Below are 19,944 nucleotides of genomic sequence, written 5' to 3' on the forward strand. Positions count from 1 at the left end.
AATGAGGCGGAAGGGAAGGTCACAGATGGTGATGTTAATCTAGATTTTTGCAAGGATTCGGGAAGGAGTGGAACAAGACTGTATTTTAACATCTTAATTTGCTTTCAAACTTTCTTGTCAAACTACATGCACAGGGAAGTAGAATTCAGTGCTTGTGAAAGGCGCGGGATAGTGGCTCAAGCCACAGAGGCTTGGACCAGACCCCTAAATGCATGAGTCTGTGGCTTAATGTGTATGTAAAGGGTGTCCTTAAGAGTATTTCATTCTCATGGTTTTCTCACTCTGAAGCCACTGGTGATGGCTTTGTAATGCCAGCGCTTACTCCCTAGACACACAAGTGCCATCCACCAAATGTCGTTTGTGTCGCGTTGTCTTGTCACAGCCAAGTAGAAGTTGCTTTCAACCTTTATCAGCCCAGGCTCTGTAAAAATCACCGGCTCAATGTGAAAGGCTTTGCTTTGCTTCCAAAAGGAGAAGCTTGAACTTGAAACTGTGCTACTGGCACGGTCTGTGCAAGCACACTTTGATGCTTTTATTTTTCTTTAGATGGAGAGCAACAGCACACCAGAACCAAAGGAAAACTGGGACGAGAATTGCCATCAGAATGGCCTTTCTCTCCCTTTGCCGGAGGAGGGGGAAAACCTCTCTCATTCATTGGAAGCAGAACACAGGTGAGTAAGTGGCAAAAGGAGTGTCTGGAGTAAAGGAGGGTGAGTCCTTGGACAGTGTGAGGAGAAGGAAACTGTTCCAAAGACAGCACTCTCTGGGAAGCAGCAGTAGCTTTGTGTGTGCTGAGCCAGAGGCGTGTGGGCTTCGTAACTTGTGCTGGACTGGGTGGAGTCTGACTGGAAGTAAGTCAAGGCACTGATGACAGGTGAGCCAAGCCTTTGCCATAGTCTAATTAAATTCCAGTGCTCCTCTAGCACCACATCCCTGTGTATTAAAGCTGCCTAGAGATTTACCTGCCCACGCTGGGAGTCGGCATGAACCTGGCGTGATTCTGGTTATTACAAGCAGGTGTCCTAAATGGAATGGTCTGAAGACTGAAGATACACCCTCACAAGCACACACCACTTTCTTTCTGCCTGTACTTGGAATATTCCTGTGCTGCTTTATAATGCTATAAAACTGGAGGAGAGTTGAGAAAATGTTTACCTAGTATCTCAGCTTGTATCTTCCTTCAGTGAGTAAGCAGTGTGTGAGCATCTGGTGTAAGTGGATGGTAAGTTTTAGGAGATTGTGAGCTGTGGTACTGATTTGATTGCCTCATGTCCTCCTTTCACTGGCCTTGGGTAGAATTTCAAATCTCTGCCTTGCTTTCCTTCTGCCAGACTAATCATTTACCCGTTGTACAGGACTGCTGATGATTAAATATTTGTAAAAGACGTTGAAAAATGTTCGGTAAACATGAAGCATTGTTCAAGTGGTCTCTAATGTAGAAGATTCACGGGTGAATTGGGGCTGAATTAATACAAAGTCTTGTGCTTCATGGACAAAATGTTTTCTCCTTTGCTGTTGTTCCTTTGCTGTAAATCCCATGCCCCTTTTATTTTCTTCACGAATCAGGTTGTTGAAAGAAATGGGATGGCAGGAATATCCTGAAAATGATGAGAACTACCTTCCCCTCACAGAGGATGAGCTCAAAGAGTTCCAAATTAAATCAGAGCAGGTATGTTTACAGCTCTTGCTGCTTGTGACTGCTCTTCTGCCTCTCCCTTCTCATGCACAGGTCTTCTGTGGTGTAATTCTGAAGGGTGTTTGAGAAGGCAAAGAATTGCGGTGGGATTGTAGTGCAGTTGATGACTTTGCACTATCTGTGCAGAGCGTCTGTATACAGTTAAATAGATAATTTGTGTCCACAGATGGTTAGTGACAGTTACTCTCCGCGCTTTGGCTTGTTTTAAAACTTACTTTTGTTTCTGCAGCGAAGAAGAAACGGATTTGGGAAGAATGGATTTCTTCAGGGCCGCGGCTCCAGCCTGTTGTTCCACTGGAGAAGCACTTTTAAGACAAAGATTGAGGACTCAGACACAGAAACTAGTAGCAGCGAAACGTCAGATGACGATGCCTGAAAGTGGGCACAAGAAAATTAAAATAAATAAAACCAACCCAATAAACTCAGTTCATAGTTCAACATGTGTTTGGGGTTGTATAAACTAAACAGAGTTTATTCTGTCTCCAGTCTGTTCAGTTTTTTCTTTTGTTGTTGATACTTCATGCACAAGGGAAATAATTGTATCCCAAAGAAGAGAGAAATTGGCTTCTTTAGCTTTTTCTTTTGGTTTTGCCCTAATGCTTAATAGAAGTTTGTGCAGCTAGCAAATTTTGACAAAAATCCCTTGTGGGGCAGTGCACAAGTTCAGTCTTGTAAGCAGGATACAAGTGGCTGACTGATCTTTGCAACAACAAGCTTCTAACAGTGCCGCCTGCATTACATGATGTCGTGCGGTAACAGTGTGCTTAAAACAATCATTGTCAATGACAAAATGGCTATTGAAGTTCTAATTATGTTAAATTAATGCTAATAACCTGAATTTTTTATTTTATTTTATTTTTTTTCGGCGGCTCGGGGAGCTTCATCACTTAACCAGGCGTTTGTGGTTTTCTTTTTTTGGGTACAGCTGTAAAATATTTGGATATAGGAATTGTTTGTGTTCTTCTTGCAGCCTTGATATTCAGGGTGGATTGTAAAATATAAATTTTTTGTGAGATTTCAAAGATTAAGATTATTTTGATAACATTATTTACAGATTTAAAAAAGTGACTATCACATTGAGTCTGTATGAGGGGGAAAAACTACTGCATCAAAAATAACTAACTTGGAATAAATATTTTGCATCAGTTTGCCAATTCTAATTGTCTTTCTTATGTAGGAAAAGCTTTCCTCTAAAGGGACCTGCCACTTTGGGGGTTTCATAGCGCTGGGGATAAACAGTTTCTTCTCCCACTGTATTTTTCCACTTGGCAAACATTGCTGTAGCGCTCAGACTGCAGAAGCTGAACTCTTCCTTTAAGAAGGGAGAGGGAGAACAATGGTGAGATGATAGCCCCTGTTTGTGGTTTGGTTTTGTTGTTGGTTTTTGGTTTTTTTTTTTTATAAAGAAATCATTCTAATTATCTTCCACTGAAGCAGTTTGCTTTTTTTTCCGCTTCATACAAAATCATGAAGCTCGACTGGTCGGTGTCACTTGTTCCTAGTGCAATGCTGCTGTTTATGTTCACAACGTGGCAAGGGAATGTCTGAATCCAAAGCTGTTTTCATTGAAATCTTTTTTAAAAATTCATGAAAACATTTCTATTAGATTAAAAAGGATTTTACAAACAACTCAGTTGTGGCCTAAGCTATTTCAGTGTCTGTTTTAAGTTTAGCTTGTACACCAGTGTTTTGGATTGGAAAGCAAACGCATGGCTGAGCGCTGGGTTGGATGGAATTGCACACCGAGCGCGACGCCCTGGCCTCGCTGACCGGCTGGGCCATGTCACCCCAGCGCGTGCCTGGGGCTTTTCCCTCCGCTCGCGTCCAGGCAGCCAGGACAGAGGTGTCACAGAATTAGTGTTCAGCCGTCCATCGCTGCATCTGGGCTCAGGGGAGCCCTCGGTGTTACTGTTCCACTGCTGCACTTAGTTCAGGCTGATCTGGGGACGCTGGCCTGGGCGCGGGGCTGGGGGCTTCTGCATCGCTGCTGCCTGGAAGCTGGGCTCCAGTTCCTGGGGGTTCCAGCTCCTGGAAGACATTTCACAGATCCTCTGGCTTCTTCTGAAGGTCCTGCTGCTTTGGTCCCATCAAAAACGGCTTCTGTCTGGAAAAGTTTATCCGTTGTTTAAAAACTTAAATTCCTCCATCCCCTTAAGTGAAAAATTACGCAAATGTATTTGCACTGGTGTCTGGAAATGGGGTAAGGTTACAGGAGTCCCTCAACTCAGCTCCATGCTGACCATCGCTTGCAGCGGGCAAGCTCCATGGCTGAGCGGGGACCCTGCCTGGCATGGGGACAGCGGCGTGGGACCGGGCTGCCCTCCACCTCCGAGGGGCTCCGTGCTTCGGACCTGGGTTGAAACCGCTTCAGGCCTTACTGACGGCCTCGGGCGGGACCCTCGGGACCAAACCCCTCCCCCCCCCCCCAGCCCCTGCCAGTGTCTGCGGGCGGGGACATGGGTGGGAGGGCGACCTGCGGCCCCGGGGCCCCGAACCGGGGCCGGGCAGGGGCGGGAGGGGGGCCTGCCCGTTAGCCGACGGCAGTGAGCTGCTGCCGGGGGGAGAAGGGGCAGCGCCCGAAGCCCCACGGGCCGGGCCGGGCCGGCAGCGAGCGCTGCTGCCCGGGGAGCGGAGCCGGTCGCCCAGGTGCCCCGGCGGCCTCCCCCCCCTCCCGGCCCGGGGAGCGGCCGCCCGCCCTCGCCCGTCCCCGCGTAGCAACGGCGGCCGCACACAGCGCCGGGGCCGAGCGGGTCCGTGCGCCGCCCCGCAGCCCCCCCGGCTCTGCTTTCCGGGCCGCTGCATGGCGGGCGCGGGGGGCTTCGCCTGCCCCCGCTGCCGCATGGCCTTCGGCTCCCGGGCGCTGCTGCGGGCCCACCGGGAGCGGCTGTGCCTGGGGACGGCGGCGGGCGGCGGGCCCGGCCGTCCCGGGGGGGACCCGCCGGCTGCGGAGGGGGCTGCGGGGAGGCAGCGGGACGCCTCGGGGGACGGGGGACGGGGGCAGCGGGGGGCTGCGCTGGGCGAGGCGCTCCCCCCCGCGCCCCCGGCCCCCCGGCCGCCGGGCCCCGGCCCCCCCCCGCCCGGAGCAGCCTCTTGCGGGGCGGGGGGAGCCGGGCCGCGGGCTGCTGGAGGCCCACGAGAGACGCGTGGCCGAAATCCGAGGCAGGACCCGGCAGCTGGAGCGGCGGAGAGAGGGTGGGCGCCGGGTGCGGGGCTGGGGGCTGCGACCCCCGGAGCGGGGCCGCGCTGAGACACCCCCCCACCCCACCCCCCCCCGCCGCCCCTCACTGTCCCGCAGGGCTCTGCCGGCGCCTGGCGGCTCTGCGGGCCGGGGCGGCCACGGACCCGCACCCCGGGCAGGAGGGGCTGGAGCCTGACCGGGTGGGACGGCTGCGTGCGGCACCCGGCGGGTGAGCCCGGGCCGGGGGTGGGGGCCGGGGACCGGCGCACCTCCGGGGGAGCGGGCAGGGAGCAGGGTGCTCTCCGTCAAGGGGCCATTGGCCCCCTCACCCCCCCCACCCCGTCTGCCCGCTTCGTCCCCAGGGCCGCCCTCCTCCTCAACGCCCTCCCGCCAGCCGCCGGGCCGCTCGCCGCCGAGGCCAGGTGAGCGTGGGTGGGCGACGGCCGAGCCCGGCAGCCTGCCGAGCCCAGCAGCGGTGACACCGGGGCTGCGGCAGGGCCCTGCGGCTGTCCTACCTCGGCAGCGGAGGGCACGACCCGGCCGTCCTGGCCCAGCTCCTCCACCTCCAGGCAGAGGCCACGGCGCTGGAGACACAGTCTGTGGAGCCGCGCAGGGGCAGGAGGGGAGGTAAGCCCCTCGCCCAGACCCCAGACCCTTGTCCCCACAGCTGGTGGCTGAGGCAGCCCTGGCTGTGCCAGCAGAACCCCCCGGTGCCGGTGCGCAGGGCCTGGATGCAGCACTGCTGGCTGTGGAGCTGGAGAACCGGCGGCTGGAAGACCAGCTCCTGGCGCTGAAGGTCAGGAGGGAGCGGAGAGCCGATGCTGGTAGGTGACGGGACCCAGGGAGTGGAGCAGCCTCCACCTGCACCTGCAGCCCCTGGTTGCCTCTGGGGTTGAGCCCCTGAGCTGCCAGCGACCAATGTAAGAGTGTGGTGGGGGTTTGACCCAACACTGCAGCTGCTCAGCCCAGGATGGGGGGTCTCCACGCTGTGGCGGGGGCCTGGCACAGCAACAGCACTGAGGACAATGTTCCTTGAGGCACTGGGGAGAACCCCTTCTTCACTCTGAGGGTGACGGAGCACTGGAACAGGCTGCCCAGGGAGGTTGTGGAGTCTCCTCCTCTGGAGATATTCAAGACCTGCCTGAACAAGGTCCTCTGCAGCCTGCTGTAGGCGACCTTGCTTCGGCGGGGGGGGGGGGGGGCTGGACTAGATGACCCACAGAGGTCCCTTCCAACCCCTACCATTCTGTGATTCTGTGAGCCCAGGGGGAGTCACCGCAGCAGCAGGAATGGGAGCCCCCAGCAGCCCTGACCCCCCCCCGCCCACTGGGATGCCGGGGAAGGGTCTGCTGGGGGTGGTGGTGTAAACCCCACGGTGACAGGCTCCTGTCCCTCAGGCTCGCAGGCAGAGCTGGCCCAGCTCCAGGCAGAGGTGGGGATGCTGCGATGCCGCACAGAGCCACGGCTGCCCCCCGCCATCCTCCCACCGCCCGTGGCCCCCCCGCTCCCACCAGCCCTTGCTGCACCAGAGCTTTTCGCGGTAAGAGCTTCGTCCCAAGGCTGTGCCCAGGTCTCCAGAGGTGAGGGGAGATGGGGTCGGGCTGCTGACCTGGACGGGATGATGGGTGTGGGGGTGTGGGCTTGGGGAGATGATTTGGGATCTGCTGCCTTGGCCACAGCTGGGGACATGGGAGCCCCATGGAACTGGGCCATCAGCGCGGAAGGTCCATCCCGCCCCGGGGTGCCACACCACGGGCGTCATTTGTTCCGCATGCTCAGTGCCATGGTGGTGTGGGGCGGCCGGCAGGGCCAGGCTGGGCCCCTCCTCCTGCTAACACCACTTTTCTCCTTTCCCAGGAGCCCCCCGGGCCAGCGCTGAGGTCAGGCGGCCCCGCAGCCCCCAGCTGCCCCCACGTCCCCCCTGGCCTCCCCCTCGCCCCCTTCGCAGCTCTGGAGGACCCTCCTCCCGCTCAGGAGCCCCCGGCGCAGCACAAACCTCCCCGGAGGTGAGCTGGGGGTGGGCTGTGCCCCCCAGCACCCCCTGGTACCCCTGCCCCGAGCTGGAGCGGGAAATCGGGGCTTTATTAACCATCAGCGTGATGAAGGGGTGGGAAAACGGGTGTTAGAGCTGCAGGGCTGGGGCAGGGGGAGGCACGCAGGGCGCCTCCTAAGGCCAGAGATGCTCTGAGCACTGCAGCAGCAGCAAGAGCAGGCAGGGAGGGGACAGGCAGGGGACTTCTAGTGCCAGGCAGAGCCCAAAGCCTGCAGCTGCCAAGCCCCACGGCTCAGCCTCCAGCTCAGGCTGCTCTGAGCGCCAACACCGTGCCCACACACTGAGGAGTTGTTTTGCCCAGTCTGGGGACCAGGGGAGAGCACAGAGGGGCACAGACACTTTTTTTCTCTTTTCCCAACCTTCCCCCACCTTCATGGCTCAGCCCCAGGAAACAGCAAAACCCTTGAGGATATTTCCTTTGCCCTATTGGAGGCCATGCTGTTTAATAAATGGCTTCAGCCTGTTGCTCTTCGCTTCTTGACTTTCTTTTTAGATATGTAACACATAGGCATTTGTCCCAGAGCAGCCTCCCAGCCCCACCTGGGCACACACGAGCTCAGGGGCCAGCCTGTAAGGCTCTATCAGCCCCTGCTCCCACGCCCACTCCAGCTCCACAAGCTCCTCCTGCACAGACACAGGGACAGAAGGGAGTGGAGGTTTAGCAGAGCCAGGGATGCACCCCAACAGTGTTCTGGCTGTTGTGAAGGCAGCAGAGGCCAGACCAGCTCTTATCAGCCCTCCCCAGCACAGAGTTCTATGTTTAGGAACATTCACCAGGCTCAGCCTCAAGAGAACCAAACAGCCAGAGCCACGAGCACAGAGCCTCTGCCCTGAGCTGCAGGCACGACTGCAGTGACCATCATCCATCACTGCTCCTCCGGCAGCAGCCACTCTCCTCCTGCCTCGTCAGGCAGACCTGGAGGGAAGCATCGAGGGCAGCAGGGAGCCAGGGCTGAGACCAGCACCCCAGGGGCTGCAAGGAGCAGAGATCAGAGCTTGCAACAGCAAGAGGGCCAAGACAACAACCACTTGCTTACAATCTTTATTGAAGTCATACAAAAGTTGCCAAAAAGTGAAAAAATACACTATATACAAAACCATTTTCCTTGTAAGGAGAGGAGTGTCCAAGGTTAAAGAATTATCATACTGTGCTTTCAACTGCAGCCCCTGATTCTGCTTGTGGCCTTTTCTCTGTCTAAAAGAAAAGAAAAGGTTTTGTTTTTAAAAAACAAGACACTGCCTTACAGCACCAGTTCATGCAGCAGTTCAGGGTTTCTGTGATTTGAAGACTCAGCTGACTGCTCGTGCTTCGCTGGTCCTCAGAGCCCAACGCTATCCTAAAGCGCTGACAGCAACAGTGGTAGCCCAGGGGAGCAGTGCTAAAACCCAGGAGCAGTAACACCCCTTTGGGGAACGGCCCTGCGCTGTAGTCCAGCCCAACTCCAACACCCAGACCGTTTTTCTGTCCCACCCCAGGGGCTGTGAGTCCCCACAGCTGGCACCTTCCAGCCCACAGTGTCAGCCACCACAGCACAACATGCACCCTGCCAGCAGGGAATATTCCCCATCTCATCCAGAAAGCTTTACACAGACCAGCAGGCAATAAAACCAACACATCTACCGGGCACAAACCTGTGCCTGAACAGAGGGAAAAACAAAAGCATGGCACAGACTCCCGACTCAGCTGCCCACCTCCTCTTCCATTTTCTCTGCAACCTCGTCTGCACTGGGGGCAGCGTCACCACCACCACCACCATTGACAGCCGGCTCTGGTTTAGATTTCTTCGCTTCATTGTCCCCCTGCTGAGTCTCCTCCTCTGGTTTCCTCTGAAGACAAAATTGTTTAGTCATCACTATGTACAAATTAAAGTTAAAATATTTAATTTTTTTTTAGAAAGTTAGCATCTAGATGTCATTGCACATTCTCTATTCAACCTCTGCTTGCCAGGTTCAAGACAGACACTCCAGTGGTAAGACGTAGCCAAAGCTCTGAAGCTTTGGTATAGAGGTCTCAACCACAAAGCCTTCCAGTCAGGCGTTATTTAGGTGCTCATACCTATAGGGCTGAATTATCCTTAGTGATAGTTCGGCAAGGAAACGGGTGACTGCTGAGCCAGGTAACAGTTAAGGGGGTAGATTTAGGGTGCCTGTGACACTGACACCTGCATAAAGCAGACAGAAGTTGCTCCAGGCAAACCTGAACTGAAAGCAGCTGATACAGCACAGGCCAGGCTGCCCCAGCAGCACACAAAAACTCAGATCCCATAGGGGATGATTATAGTTATATTTGCAAACAGATCTGGAAAAAATGGAAACCTTTAAAGGAACCTAGTGCTCAGTACATTTTATCATCCCAGTGAGAGGCAGTTTATCATTACTACCATTAGACTGGCTTTGCTATCAAGTCCAATTCTCCTTTTCCACTTGGAAAGACTGGAACCCAGCTCAGCCTGGTTGCTTGCCCTCTTCTTCAGACCTGCAGGCCACCCTGCTCTTCCTGCAGGTCCTCCGAGGAGGGCACTTGTTCAGACAACACCCACAGAAGCCACACAGCTCGGTGGGGAAGTTAAACTGGTGTGGGTCAGGCAGGGTGCCGAGCCCTCCAGAGCTAGTCTCCTGGGGGCTGGATGGTTCCCAGACCGATTAGCTCCCAGCAGAAAAGTTTCACACGCTATTTCTGTTTTTACTTTTAGAGTACTTTTTCCATTACAGAACTCAGTGAAGAAAAAAACTTCAAGCCAAGAAATCCAATTCTACAGAGCAAGCCAGTGCTACTTTAACAAACTGCTTGTTCAACCAGTCTCTTCTGGACTCACCTTTTTCCTGACTAAATGAGAGATGTCTGTAACACACTGAGACGCACCATCAGCTGCTTTTCTTACTGGAATCTATTACAAAACAGACATTGACACATGATTAACAGCAAACAGCAACCCTCAGAGCACACAGGAATTATCAACATCCATCTTAAATTAACTTACTGTGGAAACAGAACCACTGCCTTCACTTTGTGCAAAGCCAGATGTAGTTCCAACCTTAAGAGAAGCAGAAGAAACAGTGAACAAACTCCAGCAAGACCACCTACGCTAGTTTAGAAAGGGACAGAAAACCCAGCTCCTCCATGCCTCAGCACCGCATTCTACATTTACACACAGGACAGATGCAACCCTCAGTCCATTCTCACCGTTGGCTGACCTGTCATTTCCAGCCCTGACACATTAAATTGTTTTAGAAGCCTACCACAGTCCAGTTTGGAACAATTAATGTCAGTGTATTTACTAAATATCCTCTCTTTACACGTCAGTTACCTCAGCCTCCTTCTCCCAATCACAGCCCATCACATCTGTGAGCAACCACCAGCCCCCAGTCTGTACCATCAAGCCTGAGCTCCTCCCATTACCGTTTACTCCAAGTTTCATTGGAAGACTGTTTGGTTAAAAGGAAGCCACAGGACGCACTAACCAGCGTTGCTTTCAGTGCCAGCTCAGCTACTCTTGCACTCTTTTGAGACTCCTTTGAATCTTCTATCTTTTCTTTTATTTCGGGAAGCAGTCCCTTCAGCTCTTCAATCTCCTTCTCATCTTCAGGGGACCCACTTTCTGCCGCCTTTATTCGCTCAGTAAGCATTGCTAGGAGGAAAACGGTTATCAGGGCAGAAAACCTCAAGGCAAAGTAGCTGCCCAGTTACCAACATCCTAGGGCAATTATCTGCTAACACAGAGAGTTTCATTCTGTACTCTGGTGTCAGTACAGCCCGTTACCCCCCTCAGACCAGAAAACATTTGCACAGCAAGGTAATACACGTACCTAGCTACTTTTAGCACAGTGAAAGCCTGCTTTGACTTGTGAAAGCTCTCCCAGTCACTAGGCAGTTTTAGAAATCCACTCACCCATTCTCTTGTCAATGACTTCTACGGATTTACCGAACTGCAAAACGGCCTCGTCGAACTGGCTGTTGTAGTGGTAGGCCAGCGCCAGCTGGTAGTGACTCTCAGCAAGCAGGCGGTCATGAGCCTCCAGGTACTTCTGCTGCAGGGCCAGGCAGGCCTGGAACTCTTCTATGGCCTGCGTGTAGTTCTCTTTGGAGACAGGTGTAGGGTCTTTACAAACCACACTCGTCTATACCCAAACAAGCAAGACCTGAACCCTTCTTCAGTTACTCTGTATTTTACCGCACTTCATAGTCTGAAAACAGAACCACCGTTGAATAGAGCAGCTGAGCTCAGTGGCAGGCTGCTTTCAGACTATCAAGTGACACCGCTCGCAGCCCAACACTATCACACCCCCCCCCCAACACCTCAGAAGGTGTTTGTTTGGAGTGCAGTTCCTCTGGTTCTCTCAAAAGCCTTTCATCCCTTTACAGCACCACAGCAAACTGAGCAGCCAAGCCAGAACCCAGCACACAAATCCTGCTCTTTGACCCACCACCATCAACCAAGTGCGGCTTGAATCTAGAGCTAAGGACAGTCCCCTGCTCCCTCCCAGCCAAACGCGCCATTCAATGCGCTCTAGTGACAGAAAACACAACCCTCATTTTGCAACTCTTGTCCAGAAACCTGTCACATTATTTCCAATGCTTGCCATAGAGGAAGATTACCTTCTACTTGGATTTAACAAGATTAAAACCACATTTTTTTAAATGAAGGGCAGATAAGACACATCAGAAGAAGCGAACCTGAGTCTTGCTTCATAATCCCTTTTTTCTTGTGCATAACCCACCAGGGTCTTTCCTGACCATACCCTAGTATTTTGGAAAGTCTAAGAGAGTCAACCGTTCTTTATTTGCAGTCTTTACGTTCTGGAACTGGCACGGTACCAACACCTCCCACTGAGCTCAGTGACTCACTGCTTCACTAAGGAAAGAGTCCTTCCTGGTTTCTGAAGCCAACCAAACCTTGCCTATGAAGCAGAACACAAGGCTGGTTTTGATGTGGTAACACCATTACTTCCTACTCAAAAGTTTTCTTTCACTGTTCTGGAAAAGCACGGACTACCCCATTTAAGGCACCAACTGGTGCAGCCATTGATTCTAAAGCTTCTTACACAGCTGCACTATCATAATTAAACAAAGTGCAATTTGTTTTCATCTTAACAGCCTTAACTCACCTCTCATTTTAAAGTCAGAAATAGAGAAGGACAGAATGTGGAATTGTACACGAGAACTTGCATTACTTACCAGATTCAATGCTAACTTCTCCTAACTTTAGATGAGCTTGAGCTGCATGGAGCTGGGCTTCTTTTGTTTCTTGTCTAAATCACAGAAAAAAATTAGTTTTCAAATCCTGATCAGAATATGCCACATTCACCAATTGCTCCCACCACCCCCTGACTTCCAGTGAGTTTCTCTAGCAGATACCCAGATGAGGACTGAAGCCTTTACCTCTTGTAGATGACTTTCGCTAACTCCAGCATGTCCCAGGCCAGCTCAAGATTTCCAATTTCATCCTCCTCACTTTCCTGTAGAGACTAGAGATGCATTAAAGATTAAGTGACTTGCTTACACATCGCATCAAACACTAAGTTTCTAAGCAGCATTATCAAGGAACAAGTTTCTTAAAGAGGTAAACAGTTTACCACTAGAAGGAAAAAAGAATATGCAGAAGAGGTTATTACATCAGCTGAGACTTTGCCTCCAGTGAAGGTGTTTCAAGTGGAACATAAGCTTACATTGTTAGTTGCTATGGCCTTAATTTTCTTCCAGAATAACAGGGCACCAAGCACCAACATTAGCCTAAGAATAAGACTGTTTAAGGTGCTATTTAGATGAATCAAAAGCTAAATAAAGGAGTTCCACTTTTTTTTTTAAATGAGTTTTTGAGCTTCATTAGAATCATCCGAGGCAGAGACAGATATTCCCTCCAAGACAGTTGTATGGCATGCTTAGTACCACACTAACAGGTTCCACATGTTTCCAAGTGTTTTGATTGCTGTATCAAGGTAACGCCTCAGATTTAAGCAGCACTATACTTTCCAGTAAATTTCCCTCCTCACCATGGCTTACTGACCTGGGTGCACTGCACATGCATAGCCAGAGAACAGCAAAACAAGCAGAGAAAAAACTGTTACAAGTAACTAACTTCAGCGACCAACTAAAGCAACCCTCCTGCCTGCCTCTGCATTGACCAGGCTGCGCTATTCATCAGCAGACTGCCCAAGTTCACACACAGAGCTGAGCAAGGTACCACAACACAGACTAGGCATAACACTGCCCCTTCCTCAGGCAATATTGGCTTTCAAAAGTAATTTCCTACACAGGACTAAATGAAATACAAGTGAGATTCTACAGCTACATTAACATGACATTTAGACAAATGCTGCACTATTCCAGAATGTCAGCATCAGAGCTCAGCAATCTCACCTTGTCTTCGACTGTCAATTCATTCTCCTTATCATCTTCAGCTTTATCATTTTCTTTATCTTCCTCTTCAGACTCTTCTGTTTCTACAAGCAAAGTAGATGAATGAGACACTTCTTGTTACTACGCTTGCTTCACACAGAGTCAGGTAGAATCTATTATATCCAGCCCTTCTCCTTCCAGTGACAGGTTAGATATGTGATGCAAGAAGAGCAGAGATACATTCAGTTCTCAGCAGCAGCAGCAGCCATCTTGCTGAAAGTATTAGGCACTATGGACTAAAGCAGTTTCAGGCTACCTTAGTCCTTTGTTTAAGTTTGCTTTCTAGAGAGTATGAAGTTAAACTTGCCTAAATTCAGTTCTCACAAATGCATTGTGAAGTCCCACTGAAGCCTGGGGATCCTGAACAGCCCTGGAGGTACTGCCCAGCTGCTGGACTTCAGGCCACAGATAACAAGCGTTTTCAGCAAGATAGCTGCCAAGCTGTGTACAAAGAAGCCTGTTTCTGAATTCATGTTCCTCATGTCAGACATTGAAGTGGCAATGTTATTAATGAACCTGCTATTGCATAGCACTGATTTGACTTCTGGTAGTGTGTAGGAGCACTGTACGATCTATTCTAGCAGTGGAAAATGTTTTGGGAAAACGTGCAGTGAAGGAGTATGGCTAATAACTTTAGAGTATTGGTGGACTTGCATGCTGAAGTCACACACTTAATCCCTATGTCATGACCAATGACTAATTCCAGAATAACAGGAGCTTGATGAGGTGGAGACTAGAGAACCTGTGAGCTCATCAGACTAACTCCCCAAAAGCAAACGCCTACTGCTGAGAGGGCCAAACCTGTTAGGCACAAGGACAGCCCGGTCACAGGTCAAACAGAAGAGGGGTTAGGAAGGGCAAGTCAATTTTAAGCATTGGAAAGAGCCTGGAATGACCAGGCACCAGACCAGGATGTTCAAGCATGTCCTCACACCAACAGAGCTGGAACTAAAAGAAGCGGTTATGCGTACACAACCAGCCTTTCACAGGATGCTGAGGAGTGGATAACTACTCAGTTTATGTTCAGTCATACTCTGTCCAGACAGACACTTTGTTAGGCAGCTGCTTCACCACTGAGTGCCATTGGACACTGATGGGAGTTGTACTGCCGAGTACAGAACTATTTACTCTGAATACTTGCCACTCCTGAAATAAGGTTCTTCCTGTGCAGTAAAGTTTCAACTATCAGCTCATCAATTAACTTGTGTGATGGAAAGCACTGGCCCACTAAGACTACGCAAGTACTACCTCAAAGTGTCCAAGTTTTACCAGGTTACTTTAACATAATCATGAAAACAGGTGCAACTGGGCAGGGAAGCAGAATGGCAGAAAAAGCTAGATAGCTGGAAGGCTGTACTAGGCAACAGCAATAAGCCTTCAGGTTCCAAGGCAAATTAAGTTCAGATTTGCCAGCCAAATTCTCACTTGTAATTACCACCAGAAAGACTTAAATGTAGAGTTTCTTCCCCTCACCAAAAGCAAATTTACTATTTTGTGATGTATTCAGCTGTTCTTACTTTTCTGCTCTGCTGTTTTAAAATAAAATACGGTTATAACCAGAAGCAACTTGTGCTTCAAGTTATTTGAAGGTTAGTGCAATAAACCCAGACACATGCAAGTGAACATCCATTCAGTATTCTCCACCAGCCTAGCCCTTACTTACACATTTCACAGGGCTGTAAGTTTGCTTTCAAGTAAGATCTGCTTTGCAGTTAGTTAAGCGTTAGTCTAGAGAAACTGAGACTATACACTATTCCTTGAAACTTTACTCGGATGTAAAATCCTTCAAGAGCCCCTTTACTGTGCCTTTTCCTTATTCTAAGGCAACAGAAAATTCTGAATGGAACACTTTTTACCCATTGTTAGCCAAATCCATCAAGTCATCCACCCACAAGTACGTTCCTCCTCTCACTGTTACCTTCTCCCTCTTCCATCAGGTCATCTTTCTCTTCTTTTTCTACCTTAGCACCTTCACCCTCTTCCACCAGGTCATCCTTCATTTCCTCTTTCTCTACCTTAGCAGCTACTTCAGCCTTCTCTTCCACGTCATTAGATGGCTCTTTGCCCTCTGTGGGCACGGGCTCCTTTGAGGACTCTGTCTCTTTAGATTCAGCCGGTTTCTCTTCCACAGCTGCCTCTGCTGGCTCTTGTTTCTCCTCCACCTTCTTCTGTTCAGCTGCCTCTGCCTCCCCTTCTGCAGCTTCTTTCTGTTCCACAGTAACCACTGCCTGCACTTCTGCTGTCCCTTCTTGTGCTACTGCCTTCTCTTCCACAGCTGCCTCTGCCTGCCCTTCTACAGCCTCTCCCTTTTCCGCAGCTGGCTCTTTTTCTGTTGCTTCTGCTGTCTGCTCTCCCTTCTCTTCCACAGCCGCTTCTCCAGCTTCAGCCTCTTCCACAGCTGTCTTTGCCTCCTTGCCCGACACTTCTGCCATTCTCCCCTTCTCCTCAGTTGCCTCTGCTACCTTGTCTTCAGGCACCATCTGCTGCTCCTCTCCTACTACCTTCTCTTCCACAGCTGCCTCTTCTTTCGTAACCTCCTTTTCCACAGCTGCCTGCTGCTTCTGCTCTTCTGAAGTTAATTCTTTTTCTACAGAAGCCTCTGTCTTCTCTCCAGCCTCTTCAAGCTTTACCTCCTTGCCAGCAATTGCTTCTTCTGCTGTTTTTTCTTCTGTGATCTCTTCCATTTTGACATTGTCTTCTTTGATTTCCTTCTCAGTTAGTACTTCAGGCTCTTCTGTGGACTTTTTGGCATCTTCTTTTTCCCCCATGGCGTTATATACCTGTTCTCTCAACTCCTCCCTTGCTTCTTCTACATGATTGAGGAAGCATAAACATTTCTTCGAGTTTAGTGATAAAGACATTAACGGGCACTGACAATACCACCCTCAGACCCTCCAGTGTGTTGGTTTGTCATCAAGTTAGATGATATTCCTAAAAGCTCCATTTTCAAAGTACAAAGAATTGGGACGCAACCAACATAGTAACTTGAACTAAGCAAATCCCTTCCCCTTCCCCAGACTGCATTATTGCAAGCGGCCGCTCAAGCAGTGTGCAGTTTTGCGCACTAGCGTTTTTAGTCACAGCTAAGCAAGAGGTGCCAGTGTTTTTATTGTCTGGATCAACAGGAATTCCTGTATTATCTCCAGCTGCAGCTAGTATAAAATAGTTACTGTTCTCCCACTGTTTACAGAGACTCTGTCCTGTCCTACTACACACACTGTACTGCTACAAGGTTACAAAGCAGTTAAAGTTGCTGTGAAGCTTAAGGAGGCAAGTTCAAATGCATTGCTTCAGGACACAGACACCTGGTGACCCTTTACACATGCTTTCAGTGACCTTCCTCACAGAAGTTCTAGAGGTTTTGTTCAAACTTTAAGCAAGATTAAAAAAAACAACAAAAAGTCTACTCAAGCTGTTAAGAATTTCAACAGAACGATTCAGGCTACCCAAGACACCGATAGACTGAGCTTGGATCATTTAGACAAGGAAACACAGCCTGGTGCCTCCACGCCACGGCAGACGGCTTTACATACCATCAACAGTTGGTAACACAGAATCATCTTCAGCTTTTTCTCCTTCCTCTTCAACCTGCACCCCTTCTAAGGCATTTCCCAGTACACCATTTTCCATTCTAAAGGGAACAAAAGATTGTTATCCCTTGGGTCTTGTAACAACACCATTTTTAACTGCAGAAGCTGCAATGCCACAGCCCTATGTATACAAAGTTCTAGTGTAACTCTGTCTATATGAGGGCGAAATCCTGTTACCCCAGGCAGACTCTTAATCAAATGAGAAACTGTTAGCATACCTTGCCAACTCCAAGAGAGATTTTCCATAGTAAAAAAAAGCTTCTGCACACTCATCCGCTGTCTCACCATACTTTTTACCCCTACGAAAGTAATGAAGAATTATTTGCATGTGCCTACCTGAAAGCTAAAAATTCCCAGACAGGATGAATCAGTTTCTTGGCTCAACTCCCATTGTTTCAAACAAGGAACAAGAGCTCCTCTCACTTAGCTAGAAGTGGCTCTCACAAGCATTCAGCAAAGCAAGTTAATCTAAAACCCAGAGAGGTATCACCCTCAGACACTGATGTAGTCTAGCAAAGAAGTTGCTAGCAAGTAACACTATCCCATTATTTTCATATTAACAGACCACATCAGAACCATACACTGCAAAATAAAATATCAAATCCCTTCTGCTTCACAGGGAGCTGCACTGGCAATCACTATCACAAAAGTTGTCTAAATTGCACACGAACTACAGTATTGTCCAACCCTTGAGTTAGTTTTAAGCAGTATATACTCTCCTCAGTTGTTTTGTAACTACACCAGCATACAAGGTAAAGAAAAATAATCTTTCTTGTATAGGTCACATCATCTCTATAGTCAAGCAGAAAACCAAGCCCTACAAAAATGCACAGAACATTCTACTACTCACAGTAAGCTCGCAGCTTCCTGGAAAGCATTAACAGCAGCCGGAATATTTCCCATTACCAAGTGCTTCTGTCCTAAACCCAATAGTTTCTTCGATTCACCATCCACATCCATGCTGGGGGAGGGGAAAAAAAAATAAATCAAATACAGGGTTCTGTTAAGTCTCCTTATGAATCAGGAAGTTTCACATCCAGCTTTCAAACCCTAGGTAGCTTTATCCAAGAGTGAGTTGCATAAGTTATGCTGGTTGGAACTACCAGGGTAGGGGAGTTTTGTGTTTAAATCTGGATCAGCTTTTGGTTTTAATGACTAAGGAAAGACAGGTGAATCTTAACCAACCGCTACAAGAAGTGGGTTTCAGAATCTGGTATGACAAAGGATGCTAAAGAATATACTTTAAGAGCTGCACACCAGTACAACACCGAGTACTGCACAACGTTTCACCAGACTCCTACACGAGCCAGGCCAAGAAGAATAAATCCAAATTGTGACTTCTCGGAGCACAGCATGACACATCTGAAAAGACCGACAGATGCAAGTCCTAGTTTCAGTTCAGCGCACCTCGCACAGCTCCCATTTCCACAAGGTCCATCCCAGTCCCCTGTCTTGGGCTGGGATAAGAGGAGCTGCCCACAGAGGAGTCCCCTGACATGCTAGTCACGTCCTTGTACCTCCACAGCACTTACTAACTCACAGATCAAGAGCTTGCTACAGGACAGCTACTATTTGTGCATTAATTAGCCCTCTAAAGAGTTCTGCTGCACTCGATTTGCGTGGACTGCCAGCGAGCACAAGCGTTCGACGCCTACAACATCCGCCTCTTCAGCATCAGGCTGCCGGGCTTGTCTGCAGGGCGACCTCCCGGTGTCTCACCAGACAGCCCCTGACAGCTCAGCCCACCGCCTCACCTGTCCGTCTTGTCTGCGGACGTGGAAGGAGCTGCCAGTTCCTCTTCCATCCTGCAAACAAAACACCGAAGAAGCGTTTCCAAAGGCCCGGAGCCGAGCTCCCAGAGGCAGGGTGCTGCCGGCTCGCATGCCTGCTCACTGTTTTTTAGAGAAACCCGTTAGTTTCGGTGTTATTTATTGTTTGAATTAAAGACCCTTACGAAAGCAGCCACCTTCGCGCTCAGGTCCCCCCGGCCAAGCCCGGCTGCAGGCCCGCTGCCCGAAGCCCAGCGCCGCCGGCCCGCCCGCCGCGGCCCGGGGCTCTCCTCACGCCGAGGGCGCGCGGCCCGGTTCCCGCCAGGTTTCCAGTCAGAGGAGCCGGGACGCGCCCCAGGCACCCGCCCGGGGGGAAATGGCAGCGGGGACCCGGCGGGCAGGGCAGCCCCTGGCCGGCAGCTGACAGCCGGGCCGCCGCGGCCGGCGGAGGGAGGCGGGGGGCGGCGTCGCGGAGCTCCCCGGGCGGAACAAAGGGCGGGCAAGGCGGGCAGCAGCCCCGGCCCCCCCAACTCCTCCCCTCACAGACAATGGGCGCCTTTCCCGCCTTCCCCCCGGCCCCGCCCCCCGCCATTGGCGCCAAACCCCGGCGGCGGCTCCTCACGGGCTGGCGGCCCGGCGTCACGTGACGCCGCAGGACCACCCACCCGCCGCTCCCCCTTCCCCCGCAGCCACCCGCGGGCGGGCTGCGCGGCGTCGGCTGCCCCCAACAAAGATGGCAGCAGCCGTGCAGGGGTCACGTGGTGGCTCCGCGCGAGCCGAGCGGGCCCAGCTGGCGCTGGAGGAGCAGGGGGGCAGCACGTACCACCCTAGGGGGGTGCGAGAGGGAAAGGGGGGCAGGCGCGCGAGCACGACCAGCGCCCCCAGCCCTCCCCTCTCAAAAGGAATCCTGCCCGCCACCCCCTGCCCCCCTCCCCCCCCCCGGTCACCCCGCGGCGCGAAGGCGCCCCCCTCTCCCCGCCACCCCCCACCCTCGACACGCACACACCGTGACCGGGGCCAGCCCGCGAGTCCCTACCTCGTCGGGGAGGCCGGCGCGGGCTCGACGCAGGGGGCAGTGGCGACGGCCGGAGATTGCATAGACTGTGCCGGAGAGAGGGGCGGCGGCGGCAGAGTGCAGACCCCGGCCCCTCCGGCCGCCTATATACCCCCCAGGACACGCCCCGGCCCGCCTGGCGGCGCGCGCACGCCGCGGGGGGACTACCGCTCCCGGCATGCCGCGCGCCCGCTCGCCCAGCCGGAC

At 51.6% G+C, this 19,944-nt stretch overlaps 3 protein-coding genes across 5 annotated transcripts in view; 2 read left to right on the forward strand and 1 right to left on the reverse strand.

Annotated features, from left to right (window-relative positions):
• The window catches only part of GPBP1L1 (GC-rich promoter binding protein 1 like 1), a 32,565-nt gene extending 29,715 nt beyond the window's left edge, over positions 1-2,850 (forward strand). Inside the window, exons 10-12 of the mRNA XM_075424598.1 lie at positions 547-671; positions 1,567-1,669; positions 1,926-2,850. Coding sequence (XP_075280713.1) covers positions 547-671; positions 1,567-1,669; positions 1,926-2,072 — 375 coding nt within the window. The 3' untranslated portion in view covers positions 2,073-2,850. The remainder of the gene's footprint in view (positions 1-546; positions 672-1,566; positions 1,670-1,925) is intronic.
• Positions 2,851-4,496: 1,646 nt separating this feature from the next.
• Positions 4,497-7,399, forward strand: CCDC17 (coiled-coil domain containing 17). The gene is made up of 8 exons (XM_075424088.1): positions 4,497-4,582; positions 4,698-4,888; positions 4,992-5,103; positions 5,237-5,296; positions 5,371-5,501; positions 5,576-5,698; positions 6,272-6,414; positions 6,732-7,399. Exons 1-8 carry the CDS (start codon positions 4,497-4,499, stop codon positions 6,882-6,884), a joined length of 999 nt encoding a protein of 332 aa, XP_075280203.1. The 3' UTR covers positions 6,885-7,399.
• Positions 7,400-7,961: 562 nt separating this feature from the next.
• Positions 7,962-19,883, reverse strand: NASP (nuclear autoantigenic sperm protein). 3 transcript variants are annotated; one of them, XM_075424599.1, is made up of 15 exons: positions 19,720-19,883; positions 18,669-18,719; positions 17,765-17,875; positions 17,133-17,213; positions 16,858-16,955; positions 15,243-16,133; positions 13,286-13,368; positions 12,308-12,393; positions 12,104-12,177; positions 10,818-11,006; positions 10,390-10,556; positions 9,909-9,962; positions 9,744-9,815; positions 8,620-8,754; positions 7,962-8,122 (listed from the first exon to the last, which is right to left on the reverse strand). In XM_075424599.1, exons 1-15 carry the CDS (start codon positions 19,779-19,781, stop codon positions 8,069-8,071), a joined length of 2,208 nt encoding a protein of 735 aa, XP_075280714.1. In that variant the 5' UTR covers positions 19,782-19,883; the 3' UTR covers positions 7,962-8,068. The 3 variants fall into 3 exon arrangements, with proteins under 3 accessions (XP_075280714.1, XP_075280715.1, XP_075280716.1); XM_075424600.1 differs by having other exon boundaries at positions 8,560-8,754; XM_075424601.1 differs by lacking the exon at positions 15,243-16,133.
• Between the last annotated feature and the right edge of the window lie 61 nt (positions 19,884-19,944).

Source organism: Opisthocomus hoazin, chromosome 6 (assembly GCF_030867145.1).
Source record: "Opisthocomus hoazin isolate bOpiHoa1 chromosome 6, bOpiHoa1.hap1, whole genome shotgun sequence".
Taxonomy (NCBI): domain Eukaryota; kingdom Metazoa; phylum Chordata; class Aves; order Opisthocomiformes; family Opisthocomidae; genus Opisthocomus; species Opisthocomus hoazin.